Source organism: Trachurus japonicus, chromosome 3, assembly GCF_045865225.1.
Source record: "Trachurus japonicus isolate A0001 chromosome 3, Traja_1.0".
NCBI classification, from domain to species: domain Eukaryota; kingdom Metazoa; phylum Chordata; class Actinopteri; order Carangiformes; family Carangidae; genus Trachurus; species Trachurus japonicus.
In genome coordinates this window covers 9,480,356-9,495,334 of record NC_140909.1, presented here as the reverse complement: position 1 = coordinate 9,495,334, position 14,979 = coordinate 9,480,356, and the positions used below count along the sequence as shown (strand labels likewise).

The 14,979-nt window shown below is 41.9% G+C and overlaps 1 protein-coding gene across 28 annotated transcripts in view; it reads right to left on the bottom strand.

Annotated features, from left to right (window-relative positions):
• Positions 1-14,979, bottom strand: part of plekha7b (pleckstrin homology domain containing A7b) — a 72,054-nt gene that overhangs the window by 34,910 nt on the left and 22,165 nt on the right. For 27 of the 28 annotated variants that reach the window (XM_085759974.1, XM_085760139.1, XM_085760150.1 and 24 more), the window contains one exon: positions 4,557-4,640. In XM_085759974.1, the coding sequence (XP_085616100.1) occupies positions 4,557-4,640 (84 nt within the window). Of the gene's footprint in view, positions 1-4,556; positions 4,641-8,099; positions 8,335-14,979 lie in introns of those variants that run through there. The other variant, XM_085760174.1, reaches the window with a different exon arrangement.

The following is a 14,979-nucleotide window of genomic DNA, read 5'->3' as shown; positions in this document are numbered from 1 at the left end:
TTTTTCAAGTGTTGCATCACTTCTTCTACGGGACAAACGAGTTAATCTGAGGACAGTTTAAACCTGGGGAACGGCACAATGTGACAGTGGGGCAGCCTTATGATTCAATTTAATAATCACTGACAACATCCCAAAGCGTCATGTCACTGCTCAAACATTACAGATGCCTCAAGGTGAATGAGCACAAACACATTTAGTGGTAGGGGTTGCAGTTTGAATAATAACATTTCTTTAGCATTTGTTGTTATAATGCGTCAAGTATTTTCACTCCAGTTTATTCATCGCCTTGTTTTCACTGCCGTCATTTCTTCCAGGCTGCTGCAACTTTCGATTTGTTCTGTGCTCAAAGGGAGATGCATCAGTGATAATGGGAGAACTGGAGCCAGCATGGATCAATTTGATTTAAAAGGCTCCCAAAAGCATTGGTAATTTTACTTTCGGATCATTAAGTAGAAGCAGTTTCAACAGATCTTTAATCCTGTGACGTCACATTCTGCAAGTGAATCGTTAGGGTGATGAGAGTGACGCCGTCTCTGTCTGGTGTGTCCCTCCTCATCCATTGACTTTAGTCGGGACAGATCCATGGACTGCTGCTATTGGGTTGTTTAAAGGAGACATATTATGCCCCCTTTCCACAAACTAAAATAGTTCTCAGGTGTCTTAAATACATGTCTGTGTCATGCTTTGGTCAAAATACCCAGAGGATCAAACATCACAGCTCTTTTCATCCGCTCAAATCAGCCCTGTTCATAACGGCTGTTTTCAGTGCCTGTCCCTTTAAATGCAAATGAACGACTGCTTGCCCCGCCCCTTCTACCGGCCCCAGGGAGGGGTGGTATTATGCAAATTTGAAATCTAATTACATCACTGGAAGACAGCTGAGGGAGCAGCTCGTAAAACCACGTGGATTTCAACCTAGGGAGCTTGAAAATTACAGATTTTTTTTGTCAATTCTCATATTTTGGGGGCCGGAAGGCAAGACAAACACCTAAATATATGTTAAAGAGCCTTCAAAAAGTGATATTTCCATAATATATCCCCTTTAAGCCACACTCTACACCTAATCACTGTGCCACAGCTGAAACTGAGGTTGATAAATCGGCTAATAATGTTATCACAGATGTGTCATCCTGTTTTAATGATGACACATCCACTGCTGCTTCATCTTCATGTTCCTACCTGACACTGGTGGAACTTCACAGTTTCGAGAATCTGTAGCCCAACTTCAAGATTTCACAAGTGTCCAGAGATGCTCCGGAGCACCACATGTACGTAGACTACGGCTGTGTCTAAAGCAATCTGTGTATTCACCTCTGAGCTGACATTAAAGCACAATATTCTTAGTAAACTCTAGCAGCCAGGGAGGAAGGGAGGCTGTCTCTGTGATGCCAAGCAGTCAAGTAATGTTTACCTTCACTTTCAATAATCATTCGTCTGACTGCGTTTTATAATGAGCTGTAGCAGCATGACTTGCATTAATTATTACATCTTCTATCCTCCATCCATTTGTATTCCTTCTCACAGGCCTAGAAAATCATTTGTGCTGCATCTTGAGAAGGTAGAAGTTGGGCAACTTTTAAGAACTAGTCTGCAGCCTTAAATAGCCTTCGATCGTGCTTGCGTAACTAGGTTTAAAACAACTTGTCTCAGTATTTGGCTGAACTTTGGAGTTGGAAACAAAGTGTGACCTGACCCTTACCTGACCCTTGCCCTCTGCATTGTTTTGCACAGGGGTTAAAGTGCAGCACAGAACCTTTTTATTTTTTCCTGTTTTGTGTGCTGCACTACACCGAGGCTAAAGAAAAAAGCTGATAAACTAAAGATGTGTCAGAAACCAAAAGAGAAAAAAAAGGCTACTGCAACACAAGTAAAGAGTGAGAGTGAGATAACAGTGGAACAAAACGTAGTATCTGCACTCACAGCGTGGACTGCGGCCATCATTTTTACAGGATGCGTCTGTCGTGTGAAGGGTACTCTGCTGTTTTATGTGAAGCTTTCATACTGTTTACCACGTCTGTCACTGGAACAGTCCTCACAGCAGATTTGTTGTGGCATGTGGAAGAGAGGGGCGATATTTCACATCACATAGTGGGAGAAGGTGGAAAGACTCTGAGCTCCATCTCATCCTGCTTCTCTTGCTGTGACGGAAACGAGGGCATATTTGACTCTTTTTTTGATCCTATCAGGCAGCAGGTCCACATGAGGTGATTTGACAAATTGATCATGTGTGATAATCTATAACAAAGTCAAAGCCTTCAGGGCTGCAGAGCAAAAGGCTGGATCGACCTCTCCATAGGGAAGGGCCTCCTCTTTTTCTCATGTATCCTTTATCTGATGCAGGTCTCCAGGAAGCACACTGAGACCCTCCTTCACTTGGAAGAGAGTAGGAATAGGAAGTAACTCACTTCCTATTCAGATTTCATTATGCACAGAATGAAGACTATAACCTCACGGCGTCGGTGAACAGGAGCGTTTGGCAGCTGCAGTGAGGTCGTGGTGAGGTTGCGTCTGCGTTGCGCCCATTAAAAAGTAGAAACTGCATCCCAGCTGTTACACACAACGCTGAAGCCCTCAACGGGATTTTAGTGAGGAAGGTGGAAAAGAGAGGCTTCAAATGGGGAGATGAGATTTCTGTGCGAACTAAGGAGTTTGAGCTCATGGGCTCTTGTGCTAAACGAGCTCATTTAAATTAGAAAATCTACAAGTTTCATGTCTCTTCACCTTTAGATTTAGTTTTTAATGATCAACCTACAAGCATGAATCTATCTGTAAAAGCAACTCAGTTTTTAAAATGGAAAAAATAAATCTTCTGTCATGTGTTTTGTTTACTGTGTCACTAAGAACAAAGAGTGGAGCTCAAATGAAATACATTTGTATTACGTTCAGATAAAAAAAATGAATGGATGTGTTTTCTACAGCACTGGAAAAGCCGAGTATTAAGATTTTTAGAGTGGCTGCCTTTTACAAGGCTGCTTGTCATGTGAGGAGGTGATAAACAGGTGAAGGTTTTGATTAAGACATAAAAAACAAGCTGCAGAGAGTGTAATATTATTTTTTACAGGTTTCACAAAGGCTGCTCTGTTTCCCGGTGGGTGCTGCAGTCCAGCTGGCTGAGCTTATTTCAATAACAGGACAGAGAGGTGACACCAGTTTGTCATCCTTTGGTACATATCTGCCTTGGCCATTGTACAGGACTCTTTATTGATTTCGGTAGCAGTGTCTTTGCTGTAAGTACAAAGCTGCTCTTTGCTGTCAACCTGCTCAGCTAACACAGACAGTGGCTCCAGTATGAAAGAGTTTCTTTCTTTCTAAAAATGGGGACAATTAAGATAAAACTTTTACAGTTACAGTCTGTTCCATGACTGAGTGTCTTAACCTTGTCAAGTTCTTGAGGGAGGGGCAAAGAACTGATGCTATTCTTACTATAATAAGCTTAAAGAGATTAGGAGCAGCATTTCAAAGAACCAGAGTCATTCTGTTAATGTTTAAAATATGCGAGTGAGGCAACCGTAGCTTAAAGCCCCTTGATGGTATACAAATCCTTGGCTCAACGGGCCTGAGCAAGGATTAATGGGGAGTTTCAGGAAATGAGTGACAGAGGAGGATGCAGATGAATCACAGTCAGCTTTTGCATTGCTTTAACAAAACAGCTTTTAATTGGTGTGGCTGCAGAGGTCGTCAGCCGACACGCTTCTGCCTACAGTGGGATCTCTGTCACGCGTGGTCATCTTACACCCGGCAGCTTAAATACGATCACACACCTGCCGCCTGTCATTGTGTGACTCTCACACGCAGGGGGTCAAACAATGACAAGAATCCATATCAATGCCATACCGATATACACTGTAATAAATAAAAACAAGGCAATGTTGCTATTCTAGCGCTGCACTCAAAGTTTCAGTCACATGTCTGTATATATTACAATATATCAAAGCGGTGTCCTTCTTAAAGAAAACTTAATTTGCACCAATAGTCCTTGGGTAAACTCTATCAGAGTTGAAGTCAGAAGCACACAGTCAGGTTTCTGCTTTTATGACTTCAGCTACATTGAGAGAAATAGCTCAGATGGACCATTATTTTTATGACAAAGCCTGCATTAACAAAGCTTGGCTGATTGATGGGACAGATTCATGACTGCTGACGTGTTATGAATGTAGTGAAAATCACATGTGCCTGTCAACTGTGTCATTACCATAAATTTTTATTAAGGCAGTTGTTTAAAGAATAGAGCTGAAGTCCCTCAAGATTCACATCCAGTAGCATGTGAGGACAGTCAGCTATAAATACCATGATAGAAATGAATACATCCAGTTTGAATGAATAAAACACACTGTCCATCCTTCTGTGGCTATAACTGCAACTCAGTTTTTCCCCCGTCTGTGTTGCTGCAGAATAGAAAACTCCCAACCACAGCCCCCCTATCGTGAATTGCTCCACCAGGGAGGATGATAGACTACTTTCCAGTCTATTTCTGGGCTCCAGCGGCGTGACCTTCAACTGCCCTGTGGATATATTCATGGATGCATCATTACCAAGGAGAGAAGAGACCCACTCACCTGTCTTGTAGTGTGTATTCGGTGTTTTCGGGAGAAATCTGTCCGGTCACAGGATGCCGAAACGACGTAGCCCTCAGGTTGTGGCTGCAGGACAGAGGGGGAGACAGGAGTGAGGACAACAGCAGAGGAGGAAACTAAATAAGTACCAAATCATTAATCATACTCCTGTCTGATCAGGTCGTCCTACAGCTTCATCTGAGCTCACAATAATGATGCCTCAGTCGGTTGGTAGGGCTATGCTACAGCTAGGTCAGGACTCAGGAAGCACAGCTCATATTCTTTTACACGAAATGTAGGGCTCAGCACTCTGCCTCAGCCGGCTCACCAGGCTTTATTGATTTCAATTAGATGGGGCCATTCATTGCTTTAACTAGAGCATAAACGCATGTTAGTGTCACAGGATAGAATAAGAAACAGACAAGTGGCTAAAGCTGCTGGCGTTGAGACGGCTGACATATTACTCTATGACTGGATTTGTATTTGTTGTGTATTTGCATACGACTAGGCAAGGACAAGGACAAGGCATGTATAACTATATCCCTGCAAACATTTAGTTGAATATCTGATGGAAATATAATATTGTCTAAATCTAGTATGTTACTAGACAAGCCAGGCTGTAAAATGTGTTGGTATAGCTCAACAGCCCTGAGGAAACCTTTAATTTGACACTTCCTGCTCATGGTAAACTTCCCTCTCATACTGTCCTTTGTTGATGCCTCATAAATGATAAATTGAAATTCCATTTCTCATCAGTATTTACCTGCATGAAAGGTTAAGCTTCAATCTTTCAGTGCCTTTGTTTAGTTCTCTATTTCATTTAGTTTCTCTCACTAATTTACACTGATTCCCACCTCTGCAGAGGGCCTGCAAGATGTAGCCTAGGATTAGTCACCCAGTGGTGCCCTCCACTGTCCCATCAAAATGCAACATATCCCTTGAGATGCTGCTGCTTTCTAATCCTTGGAGCATCATTTTAATCTTATTTTGTAGAAGTTTTAATCTTTCATCCCTAGAAATCTTATACAACATAATGTGGATAATATAAATATATATACGGTATATAAAATATAAATCTTCCAGCACTGGGAGCTCCATTGCTATAACTAATATCTAGCAGCAAATGCTTGTCTGCACTCTCTGCTCAGGTGCAGCTTGTGAGGAGACAGATATTTGTCATAGTTTGAGATCAACAGATAGAAAGTGCAGAGGTCTTTGTCCTATTCAGGTTGGCTGAAAAACCCACTCTCTTATCTTCTCTTCTCACCACCACACAGTCTATTACAGCGGAAAAAAACCGTAACACATTTTTTTTTCCTGAGAGGCTGGAAAATTCTGTTCTCACACTTGCAGTAGAAAAATCTGTAAACACTGCTGTGCAGAGGCTTAATGCTCATGCTGCTTTTTTAATACACATACACACAGCAGCACAGACAAACCAAACCAATAGCTGAGATAAATCTGTTTGCACTATCCTCATTTACAGTGTACCATGGGTAAATACATACGGTACAACCATGTATCTAGCAGTAGAGGGGCGGGTCTGCTGAGGGACAGCTGTTAAGTTTCAGGGATACAAACAGAAAGTGGTGCCTCACTGCATCATCATGCAGCAAAGGGAGGGGAAACACAGTGAGCAGGGTGGAAAGATTTACGAGTTGACATTTCGGAAAGGGTTCAGAGGGCAGTTTGTGCAGGAATGATGCTGAGAGTTTCTGCCTACACAACATGGCATCAAATATAAACAACACATGGAACCGACACATACAGTCGTGTAAAAACTGCTCTTGATCACATATACATTTACAAACATACATAATACACACACATACTGTACATATTCACACACACACAGGGCGCCTTGGCCAAGCTTGTTCCTGGTAACAGCTCATAATTTGCTGAGCTGCACTGGGCAAACACTGCACCAGCTTCCCCCTGTTAATTAGGAATCTGCATTCTTTGAGGCTTTTGTTTTAGCCGCATTATTTCTGAACTATTTGTCACGGAATTTGCAGCATCCCCAGTTAGTGTGGAAACGCTGCAGCACAGCGGGTCTATTTGTTTGCAGGAAACTATAGCGCCCATTAATGCCTGTGACAACAGTGTCCCAAAGGGGAGGAAATGAATTCGTGCTGCAGATGAGTTTGCACAGTGTCTTACCTTCAAGACTTTACAGAGGAGAAACAGTTCTGTTGTCAGTGAAAGTCATACAGTTCCCGCAAGTTGATGTCACAAATAGGAGTCTGTGTAATAACCCTGGATCAGCATTTAGTCATATCCAAGTCTGCCCTGTTCATCTAGATGTTGCACATTGATTTTAATGCAAACAGAATCACTCACATGTGGTCAAACCAACAACTTGTGTTCGTCAGTTCAAAAACATAATGAGGACATGCAATAAAACATACATAATAAGCATTAAACTTAAACTAATCTAAACCCCTAAAATGAAATTACCAGACATTTAGTTTCCGTTTGACATTCAACTTCTTGTTTCTTTTAGAAATAATAAAAATAGGTGATAAAAATAAAGTCAAGGTGATGTTACCAATGCTAAATAGCTGGATGCATGTAACTCCATTTTCTACTCAAGCTGTAGATAGTATAAAAGTATCAAGTGTTGTGTGTTCAGTGTTTATTGGTGGCATAAGTATTAACATTAATAATTCAACACAGCGTCTCCACCCCGTAGAGATATTTTGTGTCACAGTACAACACTCGTGCTGAGAGAAGTTCTGTTCTGTTCTCAGATCAGGGGTTCAGGAAGAACAGTATCAGTCGGGTCAAGGAGAGTTTCTGCTTCCATCGAGCCAGATAAAGAAGAGAAGGAATGTACAGTAGAAGTGTTACCACAATGTAAACAAGACCGAGTTCAATCCCAGCTGAGTAACGTGCTGGCTCTCAGCCAACAACCACCATATATGAAGTAAAAGCACAATTTTTGTGACCGCAATTTATCTTAATGGCAGGAAGTTTAAAGCAGCAGCCAAGGGGGGGTTTCTATAAACTGGGCAGAGTTTAATGTAAAGTAGGCAAACTGAACAGTGAATTGGGATTAACCTGGGAGGGAAATGGCAACCTGCACTGCAGCTGAAACAATGAGAACATGCTCTCCCTCCCTCCCTACCTCTCCCTCTCTCTCTCTCAATGCTGCAACATCAGCCCTGGCATGCTGTACTATTTTTTAAAGCAAAACAAGAGGCTCAGGATAATCCCAACACATGGGCTGAATCTTGGCAGCAGGGGCAACAGGGGGCAAGGCTCTGTGGTTTGAACACCTCTCTTTCTCTTTCTCTTTCTCTTTCTCACGCCAATACAGGCTCCGAACTGCTCCACAACACACATCAAAGACAGGACTCACGCCATCTGCTCACACCCTCAACTTCTGTGTCGATCCCTGAGAAAATAACTCCCATCAGGAGAAAAGTAAACTCTCAAAAAAAAAAAACGAAGACTCGCTACTTGCACGGATCTCTGGAGTTTCTTCTGTTTGCTACTCACTGTGCTGCTGTATCATGCGCCCCGTAGAGACAGAGTGAGTCTCACCTGCTGTGAGAAAGTGAATCATCGTGAAATCAGCTGCTAGACTCGCTGTGGTGCTGCTGCAGGTCACGGAAATCCTCTCTGCATTATCTGGAGCAGGTGGGAGATACAGAGAGAGACAGAGAGAGAGAAAGAGAGAGAAAGAGTGGGGGTCTCTCGTATAGCAGCTGGCATCCGCAAAGAGCAGAGTAAAGTGGAGCCAGCAGGATGAGAGCAGGAGGGGGAGCTCTTTATCTCTGCTTTCTCCTGCTCAAGCTGCTGTCTGAGAGTTTCACCCCACACTTGCTGAGTGGATAGTGGAGATCTAACTCCCTCCCATCAGGGGAACACCTCAGTTTGCTTATCAGATCCTCCTCCCTTTCCATTTTCCATTCTTCTCTCTCTCTCATACAGTACCTATCTTTTCCCAGAATACAATAAGCTGAACATCATCTCCTTGAATAAAATAATACGTTATATAGCTGCCATTCAAGGGGAACTGCTATTATCAGAAGATCTCAAAAAGGATCTATTTTACATAGTTAAATCTTCGACAGGCCACTGGCTCAGGGGTTTGCTACTTCACTGCCAATCCTAATGAAACTTCCATATTTCAGACAGTATATTTTGGTTAGTGTTTGTCACACTGGTATGCCCCTGGTATCCTCTGAGTGGCAGCATTGCAACTAAAGTAATGAAGACATTTTTTGCGTTTCTCCAATCAGTACCACAACCTCCCTGCACCGGCCACGCAGGTCATCCACAGCCGACAACACTGATTAGTTGCTCTGTGCACGATTTTTCAAGTTCACGTGGGCAGAGGAGTTTCTTTGACACACACACACACACACACACACACAGACACACACACACCTGCAGCATGAACACTGGCCTTTGCCGAACATCTGCTCTGCTGTGAGTGGATTGGTTTCGACAGGGGCTTGACAGTGTTCATACTCAACACATGTCAGTGTTTAGACCAGGATTCAGAAACATATCACTCATTAGACTCAAAAGGTTCAAAATACTTAAAGTAAATAACCTCTTGAACTTCTTGAGCCACTTCAAGGGCACTTCAGGGTCACTGGTGTCCACTTTTTGAAGCACTGGTTTTACAGTAATATTGGCCTGTGACCTGTACTAAGAGGGAATTGAAACTAATCCAGAGGAATGCAGAGAATGAGAGCAGGTGCTATGTGGTAAATACTGGAGCTAAAACAGCAGCAACTTCACAGCTTTGAGTTTGCTTCTTCACCCTTAACTTTTGTCACATTTATTTCACTTTAGAGGCAGTTTAATTCAATAAATAAGTCCCAACCCACAGAGAGTACGGAGCCAGGGGCTCTCGTGGCAAGCAATTACTTTCAGCGCTGTCAACACACACAAGGAGAGTCTCTTGTCTCTCTCCATGAGGTCTCCATAATGAGCGTTACAGCATCACCGTGTTTTCTGGAAACTCAAGAAGTAGGAAGAAATCTGGGCGTTAAGAGAGCGCGACTGAGAGGGACATTTATTTCTGTAGGTTTTGTGCTGTCACCACATTTAATGTTACACAAATCATTAAAGTAACTGCAGCAAAATAATAAATGCAATTTTCAAAAGTACAGATGAAAATGTATGTTGAAAGTCTATTTAAAAAAACAACATATTTTTAATATCAATATAAAAGGAGCCAACGTGAGCTAACGTTAGCATTAATGGCTGTTAACTTAAAGGTCGAGAGGAACTGTTGTAAGTTCAGCATCAAACTTTATTCCTTTACTCACCCAGTGATGTCTCTGGGAGTGGAAAACAGCTCTGATGTTAGCTCTGTCTCCATCACGTACTTTCTGCCAGCAAGTTAGTTAGCCCCAGCCTGTTACCATCCCTTTATGATAACAACTCACTGTAGCCTCCATAGCGCTGCTTACAGCCTGTATTATAATCTCCTGTTTTAACAAGACAATGATGGCTGAAAGTACTGTCAAGTGATAAACAACTATATTTCCAATGGCACAGACTAGTTATTTATTCAGGGTGGGAATCACCAGGGGCCCTGCAATACAATATTATCACAATACTTGTGTCATGATACAATATTACTGCAATATTAAAAATATTGCAATATTTATTGTGATTTATTTGCTTTTTTCAGCTGCAAATGAAAACTTTGTTAACATCTGTTTTTTCTAATAAGACAACCTTGTTATTCTGTTCAGATTGATAAGTGGCGCCCGTATATCTTTGCCATGCAAAATACTACTGTGCTGTATTGATTTTTCCCCCCACCCTTATGTATATGTTATTTAAAGTATATATTTTTTGGCTTTTTTGCCTTTATTTGATAGCACATAGTGAGATAGACAGGAAAGGGGGAGGCAGAGAGAGGGGGAGTATGAAAAGTTAAGGAGAAGTATTCAGACAAGAAAAGAAAAAAGAAACAATGAGCTACATTTTATCCACTGACTGAAGATGAATCTATGACATCTCTTGTGTTTTTGTGGTGTAATAAAAGTCATACAGCAGGTTGTGTTTGGCCTTGCAGTAAAATGTAGCACCGAGCGAAATAAAATACAGATCAATGCAATTCTACACATCGTCAGAGAACACACAACAGCAATCATTTAATCTAGTCCGACTGCTGACTACATCTCCAGGCCTGTTCAATTAGCTATAACCAACATGCCATTAATAACAGCACGTTGTTAGTGTGTGAAGACGAAATCCAATCAATGAATAAGATAAAATCAAAGATGTAGATGCCCACACGGGATAGGTCAAATGAGGAGCCATGAACTAGCACTGAACTCTGTAATGACAGTCATTTCTGTGTGTACTACACTCTATCCAGGCAGTGTGAATGCGTGGCGGAGTGTGACAGGACATTATGTTGTGTGAGAGAGATATCATAGTCTTCCAGACACACCCTGTGGCATCCCAAGCCTAGCAGGCGAAATTAATTAAGCCTTAATAACAGTGGTTTGTGCACGGTATCCAGACGCACGGAGCTATTAAGATGATAAGCACTCTGCAGCGGGATTTGCACATGTTGACTGACCTTTATCAGTTTCAGAGCAGAGCACTGCAGCATGCCTCGCTCGGCTTCATTTCCCTGACATTTGTGAAGGAATTATCTCTCCAAGGAGTTATTGGGAGATTCCACTTCCATTCTGTGTGGAAATTAGGGAAGCCGACCAAACACATTTACTCCGGCCTTTTCCCTGTCATCGCACTCATTCGCTGCTATCATCATCTATTGTTTACAACTGCAGAAACTCCAAGCTGAATTGGCAGTATGGGACATTGATTACAGCTCTACTGCACCACAGCTGTGTCTATGCATGCATGTACACAGGTCGAAAAACAGGAATACCCTGGTCCAAGCTGATCTTTTATGGAGCTTGAAGTCATCCAGCAAACCACTCAAGCAGAGCCGGGCAAAGACAAGCAAGCGGGGCCGAAAAACAGGCCCCACCGCAGAGCAGGTGCAAAGATTCGCCAGTGTTTGAGCCGCCCTCACACAAAAGGTTTGGCAGAAATTGAATGAGCTGTCACATTATTAACATTCAACGCACACAACTTCTGACACAGCACATTTCAGTATACAGTCAGAATGGTCCTTTAGGCCATGCTGTTCCAAAACATGAGCAAGGCAACAGCCAATTACACAGCACTGAATGCAAGAAAGGCCTGTGTTGGGCCAATAACACAGAATTAAGATGCAAGTAAACACAACCAACTCTCTCTAATCCAATCGTGAAAAAAAGAACCAACACTCTGAGTGAAAATGTTGATATTGCTGTTTTTAGTCTTAATCCTAATCATTCAGTCTTTTTCTAAAAATGATGAGATGTTTCATTTCGTGCCTGCTCAGTTGGAAATCATAAAGAGAAAAAAAAGCTCATATAAATACCCTGTATACAGTGTTTGCTCTTGATTGCACTGTTATAAACTTGTAATAACCTGAAATTGTCCTGCAGCCAGAGAGAAAATAGCCTGAGTGTGGAAGCGGGACACATAGAGGACTGTGGGCACATCAGCACTTCTTCTGCTCTATTGGAACAAATTTAGCTGACTGATAAATATTTATAAAGGGTGATTTGGAGTAATTCATCAAAGAAATTGTGGTTTTATAACGCCTCCAACCATGACTATAAAATGACTTCCAAAAGCACTTATCCTAGGGATCAATAGGGGCAGGGATATGCTGCAACAAAGGAAAAAAAAGTTGGGGAGTTTTCTGGAGCGAGAATTACTCTGGGGAATGAATCAATGAAGGAACCCTGCGGCTCTGGGTCAATATTTAATACCATAGATTTATCCTGCACCTTACTCACTGAATAATGGTCCAGAGCAAGGAGGAGGCATCTTTATATCGTCTCTTCATTTGTGCTATCGCGAATCATTATAATCTGAAATGTGTGTGTCTGAGTGGTTACACTGTGGTAAAGGGCATACAAGCAGGGAAAAAGGCTTTAAGATGTTTCAATATTGTTGCACACTTGATGACAAAGGTTAAAGTGACTTGTTTTTAGGCCAGGCTTAAAATGAGTCTTTCATTCAATCTTTGGCAGCTTCTCACTGGGCTTAAACTCATTTAATTCAACCAAAACAACTCCAAAACTTATTTTAGAAAACAGTGACCTAATATGAAAGCCAGATAAATCCTTCTTTTTTTAATGTACATCATTTTACCATCCTCTTTAATCCACACAACAAACTCAGCGAAAGAGGCTCATGTGAATGTTCACAGTAAAGGGAAGTGGGATACTCTTGCTGCATAAATGCATTTAGAGTTAGTCAGATAAAACTGATGTATGATGTGAGGTCACACTTTTTAGGAGGTGAATCACAAGAGAGGTTCTTGCTAGAACGTGTGGGAGACGCCTGAGGATTTGTAAACAACATTAAGATGGGCCTGGGTAACTGGGAACATAAATATATCTTTTAAAGTACATTTAAACTTCAAAAACACTGTAAAAGTGCAAAACATGGGAGCTTTAAGTGCTGAGATCTCTTGTGTAATTGAACATCGCAGCAGCACAGCTGGCTTGAAAGTTCTGACATTTGATCTGGTCGAGGCAAAATCTCGTCCCGGGGCTCTGAAAAGCTGCAGGAGAGAAGATTTTGCAAAGCAATTATCTCTCACCAAGAGAAAAAAACGGACAATCAGCAAAAGCAGCACATACCTGACTGTGCAGGAGAGATGACAGACACCGTGTGCAAATCACAGGAAGCTGTTACTCTGTAGTCTTTACATGTACACGGACCTTATCGGTGAGTTCATCTACTGACGACAAATTATCTCATCAAATCAGCTTTGATCGATAAGACAAAGTGATAAGCTGATAGAAAACTAATCAAATCTTCCTCTTCAACAAATGAAATGACAACAGTCGATGTTTCTTTCCCCCACTGCACTGCACATCAATAAGGAGAGATTCAAAGGCATTCTGCTCTAAGTGCACAACACACACATAAACATTTGGACAACACGAGCCACTTGCCTCGGGAAATCACAGGTTAATTGAGAAGTAACATGATGACCTGTGACCTCTGTTCTCCAGAGGCTCGGTGAGTGTGCTGTGAATAGCATTCAAGTGCTGCTGGTCAGAGGGGGGGAGATGTAGATAAGTGACACACACTAAAGGGAGGAATGTGACCATGAAAGATGAAGTATGGGGAGGTCATCACAGCGTACGCGGCTGCAAAGTGAAAACAATGCGTCAGCGCTCAGCAGGACAAGAGCAACAGCTGCACGTCCTCTGTTAATGTCCACACTGGATCTGTGAGGATCAAAGCATGAGCAGTCGCTGTGCAGGACACAGCGAGGAGCCACAGCCAGAGGAAAGTAGGTGTGGACAAGCAGGTTTTTTAAATGTGTAATCTTCTCCCTCTTCTTCTCCAGCCATCAAAACATGAGTCATGGAACTTTTTTTTTTTCACGTCATCAAAACAGTTTCCTTCTTTGTCTGTCACCTTTATATATCACACAAAAAGCAAGTGCATGTTATCATCTTAAAAGCTAACTTACTGTCGATGTCGGAGCACTTTCAACAAAGTGAAAGCAGTGACATCTAACTACCTACTTAGTGAAAATATGACACTGCAAATAAATCTTGACAGCAATGACTGTGCTGTGGGAGATGGTACAGAGAAAAAAGGAACCGCAGAAACTTACGCACTTACAGGGACATTTAGTGGACAGGAGCTTGTGTCTAATACAGCAGAGGTAAATACAGGGTCCTACAGTACAAGGGTCAGTACTGTATGGTTGATAGTGGTAGAGGCAATAAGCCTGTGATGATGAGGAAGCTTATTAAGAAGATACACAATGAGAGAGACAAAGACAGAGACAAAAAATAAGACATGCAATTAGCCTGTGCATATTCTCATTTGTCCAGGTCATAGTATCTCAAAGGAATTTTAAATCGAAAGCAACTGGACTTGGTTATTTGTCTAGGAAGACGTTTCACCTCTCATCCAAGATGAGATGAAGGATGAAGCCTCTTGGATGAGAGGTGAAACGTGTTCCTAGACAAATAACCAAGTCCAGTTGCTTTCGATTTAAAATTCCTTTGAGAAGACATGCAATTGTCTCACTATGTAACATTATTTTGTGATAATTACTTCATTATCATTTAGTAAGTACAGTATGAATGAGTTTTTCGCATTTTGACATATTTATTTTTGCCATGTAGGACCAAATGGTCAAATTGTACTGCTCATATACTGTCATATGGATTATCCTGACTCTGTATCAAAGACATTACGTTCCTGTGAGTGTGTGCACTCCACCGTCCAGCAGACGGCTCTAATCTGTCTGCACCATCTGATCTTTGCGGCGGGTCAACATCGGCAAGTAAAGCTGTATGTGAGTTAGGCGAGTTAGTCGGCTTGGCAGTGAGTCCAGAGGAAGCAGATT